The 21670-nt window shown below is 49.6% G+C and overlaps 1 protein-coding gene across 1 annotated transcript; it reads left to right on the plus strand.

Annotated features, from left to right (window-relative positions):
- Positions 1-1904: 1904 nt before the first annotated feature.
- LOC133339756 (nuclear ubiquitous casein and cyclin-dependent kinase substrate 1-like) lies at positions 1905-19273 on the plus strand. Its single transcript, XM_061547925.1, has 6 exons — positions 1905-2118; positions 3325-3371; positions 3923-4097; positions 15072-15220; positions 16286-16588; positions 17751-19273. Exons 1-6 carry the CDS (start codon positions 2102-2104, stop codon positions 17816-17818), a joined length of 759 nt encoding a protein of 252 aa, XP_061403909.1. The 5' UTR covers positions 1905-2101; the 3' UTR covers positions 17819-19273.
- The last annotated feature ends 2397 nt before the right edge of the window (positions 19274-21670 follow it).

Raw genomic sequence — 21670 nt, forward strand, 5'->3', positions numbered from 1 at the left:
CACCAGGGTGTTTTTACATGCACAACATGCTGCACAGGAACATCAAACTGTAGTCATCAAGAGCCCTGATGCTGATGTGGCAGTGATTGCTTTAAGTCTGCAGCCAGATTTACCATGTAGGTTGTATTTTTTCACGGGGGTTGGCAACAAAACAAGGCTCATTGACTTAGCTAAGGTGTCGTCAGCTCTTGGCACAAGTGTCTGTTTGGCACTTATTGGGATCCATACCTTCTCAGGTTGTGACTCTACAAGTGCCTTTTATGGCAAAGGCAAAAGAAAGGCATTTTCTGTTGCTTGTGAGAAAGAGGAATATCTGACTGCTTTTACAAATCTGGGTAGCAGTTTTAACCTAGACCAGTCTACCCTTGAGCTACTTTGCACATGTGTGCCACCTGTATGGGCAGTCATCTGCCGAAAATGTGAACGATGCAAGATACAAAGCATTCTGTATGGCATCGTCAGCTTTTCTAGAACTATCCGTGCCCCCGACAAGTGACGCCCTGTACCAACACTGCAAAAGGGCAAACTACCAAGCAGCCATAATGAGACATTCTCTGAAAGGTACAATGTGTGCCCCTTCACCCGTCGGCAATGGATGGCACCCCGAGGATGGTGAGTGAATAGTGACCTGGATGACTAGAAACCCTGCCCCTGAAAGTGTGTTGCAGGCAGTCCACTGCAGTTGCAAGCAGAGCAAATGTGAGACTGGAAGATGTTCCTGTATGTCTACAAGACTGTCTTGTACTGATTTATGTCGGTGCCAAAATTGTGCAAATGTTTCACAGGAAACAGAAGACCTACATGGGATGATGGCTCTGATAGTGATAGGGATGATACCGATGAGTAAATATGCGCTGTCTTATAATTTAAGGTGATTTTGAGCTGTAAAGAATCTGTGGTAGAATTGTAATTTTTTTGGCAGCATTCCAAAACAAGGGAACAGTGTAGCATTTCGAGTCATTTCAGCCAACTTGGGCCAAAGTGTGCTTATATTTGTATCTTTCTGTGATTACACAGTACCTACTGAAAATTTTGATGTACAAAACATCACAGTTTTGCTAAATTTAAAATGTTTATGTTTAATTTTGCTTAGTGCCAATCCGTAAAGTTGAAGCATATTTTCTACAAATTTGCCATATTTCATGGTCTACATTCACACTTGAGTATATAATGCACCAAAACCTGTCTCAAGTGTTTAGGTACATATATAAGTGTCAGTTTGAGAGATATTTGGTGTTGCTAAAATGTATATAAATAAAGTTACAAACAAAACCAGCAGCATAAGATTTTCGTTTTTTCCAATTCACAATTATATACATTTATAAATTTTGAAAAAAAACTGCAGGGTATTTTGCGGATAACTTTTAACATAAAGTCGATAATGGTTTTGTCAATAAAAAAATTCATTTAAAAAGTAGTTCCCAGATGTGGGAAACGAAAATCATTTTCTAGCCACTTTTTCCTTGTTCACCTTACGGCCTAAAAGTTTAAAGTCAAAATTCACCCTCCACTCACCCACCCAATCACGAAAGCCGGAGGGGGGGGGGGGGGTGACACCACGTGACCCACAACCCCCCGTGGAAAAGACGCTGCCAACCGATCATTCGCCTACCGCATTCGTTAACACATTCACCCATCTTCTCTGCCTTGACGCAATCCACAACATTTATATCTTAAAACACCCCTCCCTCCCTCCCGTAATAAATACATGATTTAATTGTACACATTTTAAACGAGATTAAACCCATACTCACAATATTGTAAACGTAAGTTGTTTTTATTATTGTATCGTGACCACCACCACCACAATCGGCGTCGTGACGAAACTGGCTGCGAGGAATCAGCGGCTTTGTCCCCCTCGTGCGCTTTGCAAATCTGGCTTTGCGCCAAACTCGCTAATTCGCGTTAATCGACAAAAGTTTAACTTGATACAACTTCACAGTTATACAAAGTTGGCGTTCACTTCCCTCACGTTTGAGGGAAATCCCTCATCGTTGTTGTTATCGTCGTCATCGCGGCTCTTATCCGCGTGTTTTTTTAGTTTTATTTCTCGTTGGTGGCTCGTGGTTGTTGTATTGGGGGGTGAGAGACTTCAGTTGACATGCCGAGGCTACTCAGGTGCGTGAGTGGCTCTGTGGCTGATTCATAACAGAGAGGGAGTTTGTTGTTGGGGGGGGGGGGGGGCAGATCGCGTCAATGTGTAAATGTTGTGTCGTTAAACTCGCCACCACCCCACACAGCAACTGGTGAGGGGGTGGTCACGTGAACAGAACGTGGCCAATTCGTCACTAGTACAGCACGAGTGTGTGTAGTGTATAGTGTAGTGTATAGTAGTGTAGTGTATAGTAGTGTAGTGTATAGTAGTGTAGTGTACTAGTACAGCACGAGTGTGTGTAGTGTAGTAGTATTATAGTGTAGTAGTATAGTGTATAGTAGTGTATTATAGTGTAGTAGTGTAGTGTATAGTGCAGTGTACAGTAGTGTAGTGTATAGTAGTGTACTAGTACAGCACGAGTGTGTGTAGTGTAGTAGTATAGTGTAGTAGTGTATAGTAGTGTAGTAGTGTATAGTAGTGTAGTGTATAGTAGTATAGTGTAGTGTACTAGTACAGCACGAGTGTGTGTAGTAGTGTAGTGTTTAGTAGTATAGTGTAGTAGTGTAGTGCATAGTGTATAGTAGTGTGTATAGTGTATAGCATAGTGTATAGTGTAGTAGTATAGTGTACAGTAGTGTATAGTAGTATAGTGTATTGTAGTGTATAGTAGTGTACTGTATAGCTGTGTAGTGTATAGTGTAGTGTGTAGTGTATAGCAGTGTAGTGTATAGTAGTGTAGTGTATATAGTAGTGTATAGTGTAGTGTATAGTGTAGTGTATAGTAGTGTATAGTAGTGTAGTGTATATAGTAGTGTATAGTGTAGTGTATAGTAGTGTAGTGTATAGTAGTGTAGTATATAGTAGTGTAGTGTCTAGTAATATAGTGTAGTGTATAGTAGTGTAGTATACAGTGTAGTGTACAGTGTAGTGTATAGTGTAATTGATGACATTGGTACATCGGATCAGTTGGGACAGTGTTGGCCGGCTACGTGTCATGTTCATCGATTACAACGAGTTTCAATGCAGCCTCAATGTCATTGATTGACAACCGCCTTTGCAGATCGATAGGCACTGCCATGGCACCTGCTTTGCATTGTGTCATTGTAATTCAGTGGCACTGGTGTTTTGGCAGTACAGCAAGTGGGCCCGTGAATCCATGTACGTAATGTGATTTATTCCTGAATTGATCTTTCATTGTTTTTCTTTTATCCAAATGATTGGTGTTGCAGAATCAAGAAATTTGATTATACTCAGCCTGAGGACTTTGAAGACGACGGTGAGTAGAATGTGAGGTATCTATACATATGATGGTTATGGGCAGACGACGTGGTGGACAGTAGTGATGGTTATGATTGTAATTATGGTCGTTGACTCGTTGGCTTATTTAAATGATTAGAAGTCATATTTCATTACCAAAGTTAAATCGCATTAGATGCATCCGCAAGGGAGCTGCCGTGGCTAGCGCGGTGGGCTTGCAATCCAGAAGCCGCTGGTTCAATTCCATATCCCGACGTGGCAAGTTTCTTAAATCCCCTCCCCACCTCTCTTCCACCCAGCGGTGTCGATGAGTTCACGCACTTGGTCGTGCGTGGTCGAGGAGGCGCTTTGCCACCTCTACCAATGTGTCTGCGCAGCGTGGGAGAGTAGGCAATTTCCTCTTTTCAGCTCCCTCTTGTGGAGGCCCTCTGCACCGGTAGTAAAATCTCACCGTAAACTATTGCCAATTCCCGACTTTCATAACCGCCATTTGATTCCGAAAATGGTTATCGGTTTAACCAACCCAGCGATGTACGCGCGTCAATGTGTGTGCGTGTTGCATCGCCACAGACGGCGACTTCTCATCGGCCTCTCTTCCGCCAAGCAAAATGTCTCAAGCGGTGACCAATTCTGACGATGAAAATGGCGACAAGGCAAAGCCTGCAAAGAAGGCCTTGAGCGGAACCAAGAAGTCCTGTCAAGTCACGGCCTTGAACACAGCAGCAGGAACAGCAAGAGACGGAAGGTAATACTATACACTACACTGTACACTACTATACACTACACTAATATACACTACACTATACACTACTCTACTATACACTACACTACTATACACTACACTATACACTACACTGTACACTACTAGACACTACACTACTATACACTACACTATACACTACACTACTATACACTACACTATACGCTACACTATACACTACACTACTATACACTACACTATACACTACTAGACACTACACTATACACTACTCTACACTATACTACACACTACACTATACTACACACTACTCTACACTATACAATACACTGTACACTACTATACACTACACTATACACTACTCTACACTATACACTACTATACACTACACTGAATAATACTCTACACGACACTATACTACTATGCACCACTACTGTACACTACACACTACTCTACATTATACTATAACCTACTCTACACTACACACTACTGTACACTACACTATTATACACTACACTACTGTACACTACACTATACTGCTGTACACTACACTACTGTACACTACACTATACTGCTATACACTACACACTACTACATTACTATTATTGTGCCGTTACATCATGACAAGATGTAAATGCGTGTCCCTTAGAGACGCTCACCAGATGGAGTGCATCACCTCGTCATTGTTTTACAAGTCAGCGTTGTTTGTATTGTTTCTGTTGCATCTCATGGATTCGCAGTTGCTTCCGACAGCCACTGCAATGGTAACGAAAGAACAGATTCTTGAGCCGAATTGCAATCCAAATCATGGCAATTCATGAAACCATCAGGAGGGAAATTCCTTCCATGCCTAGTTTGGATTCACTCCTTCCAGCTGCTCCATCATGTTATGTAGCAACCTCTTATTTATAACATTACTAGCGGTAAGTACCCGGCGTTGCCCGGGCGTAAAAGGCAGACACACATGTAGACTTACACACAGACATCGACCTACACACATAGAAACACATCGACTTAGATGCACACACACATATGGTTAAGTGCAGGATGTATCGTTAGCAGGCCAGCCTAAATGTTTGTAACCAGCGAAGATGTTCCATTAGGGGGGTGCATGTTTTGCAAGCGTAGAGAAGGGAGGGAATTACCGTGGCTGAGAAGACCTGGTGCTTCATGCGGAGCGAGAGACCAGGTAGCTTCCACACAGCGTAACGCAGCCGATGAAAAGATAATGGCGCCCGACTAATTTGGAGTGAGACCTCTGCTGTCAAACTGGAGCCGGTCATGAGCACACTGGCCAGGTATGGGAATCTCTCCAACTCTCCACAACTGCCGCATCACCAATTGTAAGTTGTGGGGCTGGATTGTTCGATGGTATAAAATACCCAGGCAGATGGTTAGTTTTGGTGGGGCTGATGGTGAGGCCCCACCTCTTAGTGACAAGCTCCAGGTTCAGCAGCAGTGAGCAGCAATCACCAGAGCATCGGCATACATAACATGGTTGAGCAATAGGGAGGCATCCCTTGACCGCACCCGGGCGTCGATCAGCCTCTTATTGTATCTGTACCATATGGTAATTCCACCGGTATAGGTCACTGAAGGCTTCACGAACTACGTGGTCAAAAGATATGTAAAATAATGTGGGAGCCAGAGGACATCCCTGTCACACCCCAAGGTGTAGAGGGAATGGCTCTGACTGACGGCCACGTAGTTTGACGTGAGGCCGCTCACCATCATGAAGGTCCTAAGGATCGTGAGCAAAGGGTGAGGGACTCCGAAAGCACGAAGAACAACCCAGAGGCCAGGCCTACTGATGGTATCATAGGCCTTGAGCAGGTCAATAAACCACATACATTCACTCGCACGCACACATGGACCTACAGACACGCAAAGAAATGGACTTACACTTACTCACAAGGAGCAACGCACACAAAGCGACTAACACACACGCACATGGGCTGAGACGCACACATATATCGACTCACACAAACACATCGACTTACACACATATATGGACTCACACACACTTGACATACACACGTGGAGTTACACAGACATATCGACGTACACACATACAGGGACTCACACACACACATACACACCGACTCACACACAGACATACGTGGACTGACACACACACATTGACGTAAACACACATTTAAAGTTCAAGTTCATTTATTAGGTATAGCCCTGTGAGCCATTCGGCTCTTGAATTGGGTGTACTTACACACACACACACATATGGACTAAGACACACACACATGGACTGACGCACACATACATATGGACTCACACACGCATAGACATCCACTTTAGATACACCCACATGGAGTTACACACACATATATGGACGTACACACATACAGCGACTCAGACACACACACATGGAATCACACACAGACATACGTGCACTAACACACACATTGACATAAACAAAGATCCCCCGTATAGCCTTAACAGACTGTAGGGGCAAGTGCTGTTAGCGAGCACCTATGAAGGCCGGAACGGTACATGAGGGGGTAGGTGGCCAGCACCACGCCCGACCGCCTTTGTCTCCCCAGTGGCGATGTTTACACACCGCACCAGGTACTCATTTAAGGCTGAGTCGACCTAGGGGAGGCCCAGGACCGGTTCAGATAATCGTCACTGGTGTTAGCCGTGAGCGGGAATCGAACCCGGGTCGCCAGGTTCATAGCGCAGCGCGCTAACCGCTACACTACCGCTCCCCACACACATGTACTTACACACACATGTACTTACACACACATGTACTTACACACACATGTACTTACACACACATGTACTTACACACATACATAGACTGACACACACATGGATTAACACACATGTCGACTCACACACGCGCACTGACTTACACACACACATCGAGTGAGACACACACACATGTATGGACTTACACACACATGTGGACTTACACACACACACATATGGACTAACACACACATACACATCGACTGACACACATAGACACACGAATACACATACACACTCAGATGGAGCCATGCACACACATCGACTAACACACACACACATGGACTAACACACACACACATGGACTAACACACACACAGCTACTGATACGCACACAAATGGACTTACACGCACACTTGGACTGACACACACACACAAACACTTTGACGTACACACACACATCGGGCGTTGTCCGTTCGAAAAAGACAGACATGGAGTTAAAGACACGCATGGCTCTACACGCACAAACATATGGACTCAAAGACACACACGTGGACTCATACACACACATCGATGGGCACAACAATCCCCGATGATGGCACAGCTATCAGTATCGCAGTACTACGTATGAGTAAATAGCGTGACGTGAGCGATGGAAACAATAGAGATGCATTTAAGAAATAAGCAGAGATAAGTGTAAATGAAAGATAAACAATGAACCAGAGTTGGTATGTGCACACAAAGATATATATATATAGTAATATCTGGCAACGTATTTGTTTCATAATATTAAGCAATGAAGCATATTTTTTATCAGCACACAAACATTATTATTGTAATGTTTGTAAACTAATGTGTTTAACAATAGTAAACAATGGACTTGAGTTGTTAGCGTAAGAAGCAAGGAACTCTGTACTTAGCATAGGCGTGTTGAGGCCTTGTGCCATGCTTAGCCCCCGTCCTGGCCTACATTGGCGAGGCGGCGGAGTTGGCACGTTGCCAGGCTAGGGGCTGGGCCGCTACCCCCCCCCCCCAGCATCCCCCGCCCGTGCAAGAATAATGGTATGTAAGCAGTAAAATATTATTATCTACGGAGTCTGTAGTATAAAGTGGACGCATCGTGTTGGGGGGGGGCGAAGAGGACATGACACTGTGAAGAAATGTCCGCAGAGTTACGTATGTACATCTTGCCTGCTGTAAAACGCGTAAAAGGAAATGAGCTCGTGCGAACGCGCATCACTTGGCAGTGTCTACCCCCCCCCCCCACGCAATTGGCGTCAGTTGGTACGGTCGATGTCGAGCAATAAGTAAGTCATTAATAATAGAAACCGCACAAATGTGTTAATTAAACAACTTTAAACTTTACGGATGGGGAAACGGAATAGCCTATTCCCACCGCGGGGCTTAGGGCGTGCCGCCTGCCAATTTTATTTCTACGTGAAGCCCACCGTCCGAGAGCCAAATCCCCCGCAAGCGCGCGGAGACTCTTATATATGTAGAGGTGTAATTGCGCATGGCTACGAATGCTGAGGTGTGATTATGCATGGCCACGGATGGCCAACAAACACAAGGGGCGGGGTTACGGCCGTACACAAGGGTGGCGCTCGCACCGACGTCCGCATGTGTATCCCCCACGGGCCCCCCCTTGGGGGCAAGTCCTATAAAAGGTGATGAGCCGAAAGGCTCGGGAGTCGGGACTCAGCTTTAACCAGTGAAGAACGAAGACCTGCTAGTATAGGCCCCGGAGCTCCCCTGGCTCGCTGTCCTTCTAAGGGCCGACCAGGGCAAGCCGGTGGCGTGGCCCCGAGAGCCCAGACGAAGCTGGTCTGGTGACTCAGGGAGCCGGGATCCCAGCTTAACCAAGCTGGGACAGATAGCCTCCCCTAGTCCCGTAGTGGAGGAGTTGGTATAGGCTAGAGGGGTTAGCTGTCGAGAAATCCCTGTAGCCCGGTGACCTGTAATAACAGTGTTGGTGTAATAAATAAGGGTGCCTCCGATCCTGTCGTCAAGCCTCCATATATACTTACTACATCTGGGGTCAGAAGTAAACGTCCAACGATGGACACACGAGGGACGACACGTACCAGGGAGTCGGAGATGGAAGACGCCGCGGCCGAATCACCACCAGAGATGGCCGGGGTTGAATCGGAGCAGCCGGGGCCGAGTACGCCCGCGCCGCTACGACAGGAGGAGGGGGATGCGTCGGCCGAAGGACTCCGGCTGGCCCACTCCCGCCTGGCGGACCTGCTCTACGCCGCGGCCGCCGCATTGGAGGAGATCACGCGGCTGGGGGCTGGAGGAGCAGCGCGGGTCGACGACGGCAGCCGGCGCGGGGCGACGTTTCCCGCCACCCCGACGCGGCTCGCGGTCAAATTTCCCGCCATCTCTACAGTACGAGCGGAGGGCGGGGCCGGCCCGCGTCACGTGTCTGCTGAGCGCCAAGCACAAGCCGTGACATCATCAACGCCGGCCGGCGCGTCAACATCGGAGCGACCGGCGATGCCATGTGCACGGCCCGCCCACACTGTATCATCGGCGGGGAGCGACGGAGAGCGTTCTGCGGCCACGGACGCCGCCTTACAACAACGTCTGCCGCCTCTTAAAGAATTTGTCGGCGCTGACGGAGACTGGGGCGGCTTCAAGAGGCGGTTCATCGCTCATCAAGAGATGGCGAACTGGTCAGACGCCGAGGCCCTACGCGCGCTGCCAGCGATGCTGGACAACGACACCCTGGCTACCCTCACCTCGGCGCCGAGGGAAAAGCGCGCCACTCTACACCTGGCGTTGCAGCTGCTGTCAGCCGTCTATGGGCCGCCTTCGGACTGCAGGCAGCTGTTCCACGATCGGAGTCGGGGCGCCAACGAGTCACCCCTGGCCTTCCGGACGGCCCTCCTGGCTCTGGCGAAGGCTGCTTTCCCAAGGATGGACGAGGAAGGAGTGGATGCCATGGTGGCTGAGAAGCTGCTGCTACTCGCTGACGAGCTGGACGTCAACGTCCTGGCTCAAGACGACGCAGAGATGTCGTCCCTGCTGGTCGCGCGCCACATCCACGGGGGCTTGCGGTCCCTTCGTCGAAAGGCGGCAAAGGGGGCGGCCAGCCATGCCATGGCGGCTACCGCCCTCCCATCGGAGGAGGTCTGCGGGGTGGAGCGGCGAGGGGAATGGAGAGCAGCGGCACCACAGGCTCGGAATGGACCGAGCCGCCAGGAGCAGCCCAGGACATCGGGGGCGCTCACACGCTGCTACAACTGTGGCCTGCAAGGCCACGTTGCGTCAGGATGCCGGGCTCCCCGTCAGCGCGGGGCGACACCTCGTCAGGACGCCACGCCGTCTCCTCCCAAGCTCCAGCAGAGAAATACGGCGAGTCGCGGCACCTCACACGTTTGGCCCACGCACACATCCGACACACACTCATGCGCTCAACTAAACAGGGCTCCAAATTCCCCATCCGTCGCGCGCGATTGTTCGGTAATGCGGCGGGCGCTCCAACCGGGTCAGTGGTCGGAGCTCGCCCATCGTGTCATTGCTGCGTCGGCGGGATCATCGGTCGTGGTCGGTCACATTGATGGGGTAGAGGTGCGGATTTTAATTGACACAGGGGCATCAGCGACCATTATATCTGATTTGATTTATAACATCCTTCCCGTTCAAAGTCGTCCCTTGCTCCCTGTTGACGTGCCGTGCTATGCCGCTAACGGGGGCTCGCTGGGCATTATTGGGCAAATCCGCGCCACTATCTGCATCGGAGACATTAAGTTATCTGGCCCTGTTTTGGTTTCCTCCTCACTCGCGGTTCCGTGCCTGTTGGGGACGGATTTCTTGGCCAAAATGCCCATCCGTATCCTGATTGACCAGGGGTGCATTGAGCTCCCATCGGGCCGACGCGTTACTTTTTTGTCTTCCCCCACCACGGAGCGTCGGGCATTTGCCACCGTGCAGGCGCTCTTGACAAAAACTGTGCGCGTACCTCCGGGGGCTCAGATGCTCGTCCCTCTTAGGTTGCGTCGGCCGTTTAATGAAGGGGTTGCGGATAGGGGGGTCTTGTTGGGACCATCTCGGGCCGGGGTCAATGGACCCGATTTGCTCGCGGCTCAGACCATGGTGAGAGGGGATGGGGACCCCTTCATTGCAGTCCTTAATGTGGGATCGCGAACGGCCGTGGTTCCTCAAGGGACCGTGCTTGCACACGCAACGCCGGTACCCTATGAGGAACCACTCGTGGGTCAGGTATCCACCGATCCTCCGTCGCGACCGCATTCGGACTGTGATGACGGATGGCTGGATGCGCTTTGCGCGGGTTCAGTGGACCTGTCCGACTCGCAGCGCGCGCAGCTGCGAGTTCTCCTGAGCGAATTTGCTGACGTTTTTAGTCAACACAAATTTGATATTGGTTGTACTAAATTGCTGCGACACCATATTGCCACGGGTGACAGCGCGCCAATCCGCCAAAATCCCTTTCGGTTGAGTCCCGCCGAAAAGGATCATGTCAAATCGGCTGTTGATGACATGCTAGCCGCCGATATCATTTCCCCTTCCAACAGCCCGTGGGGCGCGCCCATCGTTTTGGTGAAAAAACACGACGGCTCACTGAGATTTTGTGTCGACTTTCGCCGTCTAAACAAAATCTCTGTGGCAGATGCGTACCCGCTTCCTCGGATGGATGAGTCGCTCGACGCCTTGGCCGGTGCGCGATTCTTTTCCACCCTCGATTTGCTATCTGGATTCTGGCAGCTTCCTCTGGATGACGAATCGAAACCTAAGACTGCTTTTCGTACACCGCAAGGTCTCTTCCAATTTAACCGCTTGCCGATGGGTTTACATTCTGCGCCGGCAACTTTTCAGCGGTTAATGGAATTGGTCTTGGCAGGTTTGCAATGGGATTCGTGTTTGATTTACTTAGACGATGTCATCGTCTTTAGCAAATCCTTCGAGGAACACCTCCAGAGGTTGCGTGCTGTCTTTCTCAAAATGCGGGCTGCCAATTTGAAATTTAAACCACAGAAGTGCCATTTACTCCGCGAATCGGTGCGATATTTGGGTCACATTGTTGGGCGCTCGGGGATATCCACTGATCCCGCCAAAACGGAATGCGTCAGCTCCTGGCCGACTCCCACCTCTGTGGGAGAGGTCAGGAGTTTCATTGGGTTCGCGTCGTATTATCGGCGATTTGTGGCTGACTTCGCTACGATTGCGAAACCATTGCATGCCTTGACGTCCAAGGGAGTCAGGTTTCATTGGGGGCCGGAGGAGGAGGCTGCTTTTCGCGCCCTCAGAAATGCTTTGGTGGGGGCTCCGCCGTTGAATTACCCGGATTTTTCACAACCCTTCTTGCTCGATACAGATGCAAGTAACACGGGCATCGGGGGCGTGCTGTCCCAGCTCATTGGGGGCGTAGAGCATGTGGTGGCTTACGGTAGTCGGGTACTGTCTCCAGCCGAACAGCGGTACTGCGTTACCCGTCGGGAATTATTGGCGATTGTTTATTTCATTCAGCAGTACCGCCCGTATCTGTACGGTCGGCGATTCACCGTCCGTACAGATCATGCCGCCCTACAATACGCCCTGCGGGTTCAACAACCATCGGGCCAGTTGTCTCGATGGTTGGAGATTCTCCAGGACTATGACTTTGTCACCACATATCGTAAGGGTCTCCGCCACACGAACGCTGACGCCCTGTCGCGATTGCCACCCACTTCGGAGTGCGCGTGCCTCTTGGGTTCGGGCCGTTGTAGGCCTCCGAACGTCACCACCGATTCGGTCCTCGTGGCCGCTGCCGATGCGCCTTCGGTTTCGGGTCCTATCGAGCAAGAAGGGAGGGATTCGTTGCTGGGGTTGTCGGTCGCGGAATGGGGACGCCTCCAAATGGAGGACACCTCCCTCCTCGCTCTGCGCCGTCGCGCCGGGGGGGTTGGCCAGGGGGTGGAAAACGTTGACTCGTGGGGGTTGTTCCAGGGACTTTTAATGCACTGGGACGGTAAAACCCGGCGCCAGCGGCTCGTGGTGCCTGCTGCTTTAAGGGGTAAGGTGGTATGGGCTGTTCATGAGCGGCTTCTGCACTTGGGGGTTCATAAGACCTTTGCCACGCTCCAGCTAGATTTCTTCTGGCCGGGCATGGAAAAGGACGTGGGGGATCTCTTGGGGTCATGCACGCAATGCGCGCAGAGGAAGCCACCTGCTAGGGGGTCCAACCCTCCGCTGCAGTCCATAAAAGTTTCCCGGGTTAACGAGCTCGTCGCTCTGGACATACTTGGCCCATTCCCCGCTACACCCAGGGGCAATAGGTATTTACTAACGGGGGTTGAATACTTCACTAGATGGCCTATGGCCTGGCCCCTGGCGAACCAGTCGGCAGCAGCCATCGCGGAGGCCTTTGTCCAGGGCTATGTCCTCGACAAGGGTGCTCCGGAACGGCTGCTTACTGACCAGGGTAGGAATTTTTCTGGTAAACTCCTACGTGAGGTGTGCGACCTCTTGGGTACGGAGAAGGTTCGGACCTCTCCGTATCACCCACAAACTGACGGGATGGTGGAACGGCTGCATCGGACCATCACGTCCATGCTGTCCCAGCAGGTGTCGGTATCCCAGACGGATTGGGACCTCCGCATAGCCGGTGTGTTGCAGGCCTACAGAATGGCTCCCCATGCGGCCACCGGATTTTCCCCTTTCTTTTTAATGTATGGGCGCGAAGTTAACCCCCCTGTGGCGACCCAGCTGAAGCTCTCGGCGCTCCAGGCGAAGTCTAATTTGTCCGAACACGTTAAATTTAACATCGCTAAATTGTCTGAGGCGCGGGAAGCGGCCGTGCAAAATTCTGAACTCCGCCAGAAGGCGAACGAGAGGCTTCGGTTGGGGCGGGTGCAGGTGGTCAAATGGGAACCAGGGGACAGGGCGTGGTTGCACTGTCCTCAGGTGCCGCTGGCAACCTCGTCGAAATTGGTACGGCCGTGGCGGGGGCCAGTGGAGGTCGTGCAGGTTTTGCGGCCGCAATGTGTTCGCGTCAAATGGGGGAGGCGCCGGTGGTATGTGCACCCCTCAAGGTTAAAACCATTCGTCACGCCGCCCCGGGGTTCACACACACACACGCATGGCCAAACGTGTGAGGGTGTCGCCGACTCCCCATCGTCGCTGCACTCGCCTAACCTGACGCCAACTGTTCCGTCCCCAGGTGAAACAGGAGTGACGGGCCCACGCCCACCAACCCCTCCCGGAGGGGTCGGGGGTCACTCGGCAGCGAAGCCTGACCCTCTTGCACCCGGACCGTCAACAACCATCACTGAGCGTGCCGGGACGGGCCCTTGTGACGGGCCCGCCGCGAGAACGCGCGCCAAAACGCGCAGACTTTTGTGAGGTCGGCCGTTGGGGGGCCTTGCGGACAAAAGGGAAGGGGTGTTGTGAGGTCGGCCGTTGGGGGGCCTTGCGGACAATGGGAAAGGTGGCGTCCGGAGTGTATATATATGTTGCTTTTGGGGTATTTATCCGGGGAGGGTGCGTCGGGTTATTTTTTTTTCTCTCTCTCTCTCTTCCTCTTGTTGTTCTTGTTGGGGTTTTCTTGTTCTTGTTAAAAATTACGCGAGGCACACACACGGGGTTTTCGTGAGGGATGCACCTTTATTCTGATTTTTTTTTTGCAGCCGGGGACGGCTGCGAGCTGTACAGGGGGGGGTGATGTAGAGGTGTAATTGCGCATGGCTACGAATGCTGAGGTGTGATTATGCATGGCCACGGATGGCCAACAAACACAAGGGGCGGGGTTACGGCCGTACACAAGGGTGGCGCTCGCACCGACGTCCGCATGTGTATCCCCCACGGGCCCCCCCTTGGGGGCAAGTCCTATAAAAGGTGATGAGCCGAAAGGCTCGGGAGTCGGGACTCAGCTTTAACCAGTGAAGAACGAAGACCTGCTAGTATAGGCCCCGGAGCTCCCCTGGCTCGCTGTCCTTCTAAGGGCCGACCAGGGCAAGCCGGTGGCGTGGCCCCGAGAGCCCAGACGAAGCTGGTCTGGTGACTCAGGGAGCCGGGATCCCAGCTTAACCAAGCTGGGACAGATAGCCTCCCCTAGTCCCGTAGTGGAGGAGTTGGTATAGGCTAGAGGGGTTAGCTGTCGAGAAATCCCTGTAGCCCGGTGACCTGTAATAACAGTGTTGGTGTAATAAATAAGGGTGCCTCCGATCCTGTCGTCAAGCCTCCATATATACTTACTACATATATAAGAAGAAAAGAAGATTGCACTGCCCACACCAACCTCTGTGCATTGTCGTCGTTTGCAATCGCACTTTGCGCCACTCTGCGCAGACCGTCCCTGGACGACGAGCGTCTCTTTGAGAGGGAGCTCAAGGAGGTCCTTGCCCTCGCTGGTGATCAGACGGAAGTGGCGGCGTCTTCGCGGGAGAGTTCACAGGAAGCCGTGGGCAGTGCCACCGTCAACACGGACGACCCACCCGGTATGAGACTCTACAGATTTGTGGCTTTCTGTATGTTTGCACGCGTGTGGACATGTATGGTGCTCACTGCCAACACCAGTAACGATTATATGAACCAGTCCTGGGCCTCTCCGAGGTCGACTCAGCCTCAAATGAGTACCTGGTGCAATTCCAGGCGTGGTGCTGGCCATCCACCCCCATGTATGCCGTGCCGACCTTCATACGTGCTCGCTCACGGCAGCTGCCACAACAGCCTCTGAATGGCTGCACGGGGAATCTATGTGTTTGTACGGTGGCTAGGAGATGTTTCACTTCCTCGTCTGGTGTACAGAAGGTCGTGCGTTCGATCCCGACCCTGACGCCTGCTGCTGTATATTTGGAGTTTGCGTCTCTCTCTCATCATCATCACGGTGGCGAGGAGATGTTTAACTTCCTCGTCTGGTGTACAGGAGGTCGTGCGTTCGATCCCGACCCTGACGCCTGCTGCTGTATATTTGGAGTTTGCGTGTCTCTCCCCGTGGTCACGTGGATTTTTCTCCGGGTCCTCCAGTTTTCCCTCCACATTTAGAATATTTCGCCGCGATACATCTCCACGTGATAATTGGCCACTTTCTTGAGCTACCATTTGTGATAGCCAAGTCGCTTCTGAAGAAGAGACGTATGGCTCAGTGGGCCTTACCTGATGACACAAAGTTGTTTAGTTTTGCATGGCAGTGCCAGGCCACTGAGGATGCTGATGTGTTGCCCTCTGTTCAAACCACATAAGTCTGCATCTTCTGCACCAAAGTCTCCTGCTGGCTTTTTCCTAAATCGTATCGTATTCTTTATTGATTTTTCAAAGTCGAGATAAAATCTTGATTTGAAGCTTCAGTTGACTCTGTAGCACTATTACTACGACTGTATTGTTCCCAAAAAAAAATTTTCAATAGTAATATTTGGCAAACATTCAATATGTGCCATGACCACATTGGAATACTTGCTTTTATTTGGTAAAGTAATTCTGACCGATCAGAAATATGAAACAACAGTGTCCACAATGCAGCGACGACGACGGCGGGTAATCACATGTTGTCTAAAACACGACAGACAACGAGACGGGCGAGTCCTCGGAGTCCGCTGGGAAGTCCGACAGCGATGACAGCGACCACAAGAAACCCTCCTGGAAGTTTAAGGTGCCCAGGGTCACCGCCGCCGCCGACAGGAGAGGGAGCAAAGCCGCCGTGGCCAGGGGCAGCAGAACAACAGGCGCGGCGCGTGGAGCCGGGGCGGATGTCGGGCCAGATCCTGCCCCTCGGCAATCAGCGAAGCGCCTCCCCCCGCCCGCGTTCAACAAAGCCGGCGTCGCGGATCGTGCCACCGCATCGCCTCTACCCAAGTGGGTTCCTCCAGGTAAGGACAAAGCATCGAAACCACGGCCGGCACAAGCGCACGTGTTTCTAACTCGCACGCCTTTCACGTTTTCCCACGATGAAACCATCCATGGATGTGCCTCACCTCCACTGGGTCTGTCTAGGAAGCTAAGCAGGGATTTGAGCCTGCTAAGTACAATCTTAATTTGGAGCTTTCGTGACTGCAGGAATGACTCTTTGGTTCTTTCGGTAAAGTCACGTATAAAGAGAAAGTAATCAATTAAATACTAGCATACGACGTTTCGATTGCAACACAAGCAATCATCATCAGGAATAAATGAAATAGAAACACAAATCTAGTATACTTAGAAATGGAATGTAATACAACAGAGAGTCGGATAACATAACAGTCTACACCCTACCTGGTTGATTATGTTCTTCCTGAGAATACTACATTTGAGAGAGAGAGATAAAAACACAGAACCAGAAACATATAGACAGACATATAAGCAGACAGATATCACAGAGATACATAGAGAGAGGGAACAAACATAGGCACACAGAGAAAGCAACGTCTCTGTATCGAGGCCTTGATGAGTGATGACCACCGTAGCTCTCCGGGTGATGTAGGTGTGAGAGCGCGAGATGGTCTGCACCTGGCAGTGCCGAGTGTTGCTACCTCGCCGTGAGCGACACTCACGGCGGAGTGGGAACACGTCCACTTGCGGGGTCGACGGAGCGAGGATATCCGAGTGTGTGTGCTAGATTCATTGTTGTGCGAGCGTGAGGGATGGCGGCAGCTTCGGAGAGGCCTTCATCTCGCAGTGGATAGAGCATGTCTGAGTGTGTGTATGCGGAATGCTAATGGAGCAGACAAAACTCTTCAAAGGAAGCAGAAAAAACTAAAAAAGTTTCAAAAAGAGAATGTTTTTTTCATCGAATTGTGACTCCAAATGACGACGTTCTTCTACTTACTTTGGAGGAGTCAATGGTCACGTGGCAACTAAGTGTGTGTAATCCTCAGAGTAACTTTACAATAATGATGAAAAATCCCACGATGGTTTGCAGTCCTTTGTTTATCCACCTATGAACGAAGGCCCCTCCATGTCACCAGAAATAATGACGACTTAGAAAATCGTTGAGAATGTGAGTTAACGTGTGTTACTGTCGTAGCCTAACCCCCCCCCCTTTAACCACATCAGGTCCGGCCTTGCATCTTGGCCTCTCGAAACGAGCCAAGCTGACGCCTCTCCACCCTGACTCAACATGAAATCACCACGGATCACCACAGATCACCACGGACCACCACAGCCCGCCACAGATCACCACAGATCGCCACAGATCACCACAGATCACCATGGACCACCACAGCCCGCCACAGCCACCAGCCACTGACTCTTTCAACATGCCATGACATGTCCCAGTCAGCCACTAAGCCATTCCACTTGCCACGGTCTGCGAGTGATACATTCCAAACTCTGAGCACTACCACGGTTTGCCACTGAACCATGGCCTTGTCTGGGACAAGCACTTACCCATTCAACCGCCAAGGGCTACTACCACTGACAGCCCAAGTGCAACTCAACTTGCCATTACTCAACGTATACAAGACCCGCCATGCCTCAATAGGTGCGGTCTGCTGTAAGCCGACCTGACTTGCCACCGTAGAGATTGCCGCAGCCCGCTGTGAGGTGACTGCTCGCTGCCTGCAGCCACGGCCTAAAGCATGGCTGCTAGACTGACTTGAACCACCGCCGAAGACAACCTCAGCTGCCGTGGCTGAAATCTGAGGCACAGTTTAACAGTGAAAGCCCTTTATTCCAATTCAATAGCACGTTTTTTGTTAGCACATGTGTAGTAAGTATATATGGAGGCTTGACGACAGGATCGGAGGCACACTTATTTATTACACCAACACAGTTATTACAGGTCACTTGGCTACAGGGATTCTCGACAGCTAACCCCTCTAACCTATACCAATTCCTCCACTACGGGACTAGGGGAGGCTATCTGTCCCAGCTTGGTTAAGCTGGGATCCCGGCTCCCTGAGTCACCAGACCAGCTTCGTCTGGGCTCTCGGGGCCACGCCACCGGCTTGCCCTGGTCGGCCCTTATAAGGACAGCGAGCCAGGGGAGCTCTGGGGCCTACACTAGCTGGTCTTCCGTCTTCTCTGGTTAAAGCTGAGTCCCGACCTCGAGCCCTCGAGCTCATCACCTTTTATAGGACTCGCCCCCGAGGGGGGGCCCGTGGGGGATACACATGCGGACGTCGGTGCTAGCGCCACCCTTGTGTACGGCCGTAACCCCGCCCCTTGTGTTTGTTGGCCATCCGTGGCCATGCATAATCACACCTCAACATTCGTAGCCATGCGCAATTACACCTCTACACATGGATGAAAATCATCTGAATAACTTAGTTTTAATGCTTTTCGTTAGAGTCTGTAGAGCAGTTTCGTTCTGCATTTAGTTTATTGTTATATAGCACGAGTGTTTGGTGTAAACTTTAACGCAAGACTGGTTATAATTCTGTATGACTTCACGAGATATTGGCCGGACTAGAAATGTTTTCATCCTGGCCTCACTGCACAACTCTCAACCCATTGTCCTGAAATTTAAAGACGTGGCCCAAAATTCAAACGGCTGTTATCTTTCGATTAAAAGCTTTCGTGACTGCAGGGATTCATCTTCTTGGTTCTTTCGGTAAAGTCACGTAGAATGGAAATAATAAAATAATAAAATTAAACAATACAATTCTCACGACGTTTTGGCCACAACGCAAGCAGAAGAACAGGTGAAGAACAGGTCTGTCGGAAAGACAGACGCTGTCTTTCCGACAGACCTGTTCTTCTGCTTGCGTTGTGGCCGAAACGTCGTGAGAATTGTATTTTATTATGTTTTATTTTTATTATTTTATGATTTCCCTTCTACGTGACTTTACCGAAAGAACCAAGAAGCTATTAACTTGCGGCTACACACCGATATTGTGTTCCCAGGACGCGCAGCCCAAGTTTGCGTCTGCGAGAGAAGAGCTACAGATTCTCCTCGCATTATACGGCTTCCTGTTTGTGCGATTTTGCGCTGTTTATGGGGCAAGCCGGTTCATACCCAAAATTCGCGAGATGCGGTTTCACTTAAGTCACGTGCGGCTACGCGCTCGGATGTAGGACAAGATTGTGTGTGTGTACTGTCCACGCTACTCGGCAGGCAGCTGTATCCTTGTGCGGTGTCGCTTTGTGTGCCCTTTTTGAAACGCATCTTCTACTAGCGCAGACAGCGAGGGAAACCTGTACATTGCACTTGTTAATTTTGACTTGCATCTAGAAGGGTTTTAGGGGGTCTGGATGCAATGTGACTTCGTGCTCCTTTACCAAAAGACATTCCAAACTCTTGCCCTCAGAAATACAATCCAGGTTTTAATGCACACACACACACAAGTAAGATGAGTGCAGTCACAGGTAACGGCAGTGTTTGTTTTAAAGCTTTCGTGACTGCAAGGATTCATATTTTTGGTTCTTTCGGGTAAAGTCACGTAGAAGGGAAATAATAAAGTAATAAAATATAAACCAATTAAATTCTCACGACCTTTCGACTGCAACACAAGCAATCATCGTCAGGTGTGAAAACCACAGCAAGTAAATTTTAAAAAAATTGTATAATTTATTTCGATTTAAAGCTTTCGTGACTGCAGGGATTCATCTTCTTGGTTCTTTCGGTAAAGTCACGTAGAAGGAAAATAATAAAATAATAAAAATAAAACAAAATTATTCTCACGACGTTTCGGCCACAACGCAAGCAGCCATCTTCAGGTGGAGAATTATTTTATGTTTTATTTGTATTATTTTCTTTCTACGTGACTTTACCGAAAGAACCAAGAAGATGAATCCCTGCAGTCACGAAAGCTTTAATCGAAATTTGTCGTTGTTGTTGTTTGGAGTGGAATCCATGGAGCTGCACAAGTCTACGTCATCACCTTCGGCATCGTCCTGCATCGTTGTTGGCCAGCAGCCTGTTGCTGTCCTGACCCTGGCATCGTTGCCTGTGACGGCGACAATAAAACAGAGTGCCTCCTCAATACGCTCGTGTCTCTCTAAAGTTTCTTGTCTCTCTAAACTAATTCAGCATCAAAGGGAGGGGGATAGGGTAGCATTAATCAAGGGAAGGAGTGTTAATAGTATGTAGCTGCTGATGCTGATTAGTACTATTCACATACCTGCATTTCCCATATCCTCTATGCTTAATACAATGAACAAAGTAATATATAGTATCGTAATTGTATAGTAAATAAATAGCAGTGTGATACACATTAGGGTGGGTAGAATAATACATAGTGTTATATTAAAATGTATAAGGTATAGGGTGGTTTATAGCAATACAGTATGTAAGTTAATGTGGGTTTGTCTATGGCAGTATATAGTACGGTGTAGACTCGTGTGATGTAAGAGAATAAAGTTTAGATGGTAGCATATTATATAATTTTTACGACGTAGAAGTGTAATGTATAACTTACAGTTAGTAACTCAGCTTATTGTAGAGTATAGTAAGTATACTGATGATGCTATGTAGTTTATACTTTAGTTGTTTACGTGGTGGTTTTAGTTACTGCAGCTACATACTATTAACACTCCTTCCCTTGATTAATGCTACCCCTACCCCCTTCCTTTGATGATGAATTAGCACTATTCACATTCCTGCATTTCCCATATCCTCTCCCTTTGATGCTGCTAATCCTGCATAATGCACGGGCATATGTAGCACTAATCACATTTCCTGCATTTTCCATAAATATGCTAAATTCATCTTGATATGCAAATTCCTTTGTCAAGACGCCCAGCTTATATACATGCTCCAAGCTCGTGTGCTGTTTCAGTCAGACTCTGTCGCCGTCGACAGACCTGGTCTTCACCTGAGGACGGCTGCTTGCGTTGTGGCCGAAACGTCGTGAGAATTATTTATTATGTTTTATTTTTATTATTTTATTATTTCCCTTCTACGTGACTTTACCGAAAGAACCAAGAAGAAGAAGATACGTGGGATCGATTCCGCATTCTCCAAGCGCAATATTTTTTTTAAATCAAATTTTAATGTTAATTCCCAGCGTTTAGTGTCTGTGACATCTTCACAT

The sequence above is a fragment of the Lethenteron reissneri genome, unplaced genomic scaffold (genome assembly GCF_015708825.2).
Source record: "Lethenteron reissneri isolate LAM-NWPU_2019-01 unplaced genomic scaffold, ASM1570882v1 scaffold_231, whole genome shotgun sequence".
Lineage (NCBI taxonomy): Eukaryota > Metazoa > Chordata > Hyperoartia > Petromyzontiformes > Petromyzontidae > Lethenteron > Lethenteron reissneri.

What these genes read in the sequence shown, in the direction of transcription:
- LOC133339756 (XM_061547925.1), top strand. An exon ending in CAACACGGACGACCCACCCG is followed by an intron (nt 15,221 to 16,285) that starts GTATGAGACTCT and finishes AAAACACGACAG; the next exon opens with ACAACGAGACGGGCGAGTCC. An exon ending in ACCCAAGTGGGTTCCTCCAG is followed by an intron (nt 16,589 to 17,750) that starts GTAAGGACAAAG and finishes TAACCACATCAG; the next exon opens with GTCCGGCCTTGCATCTTGGC.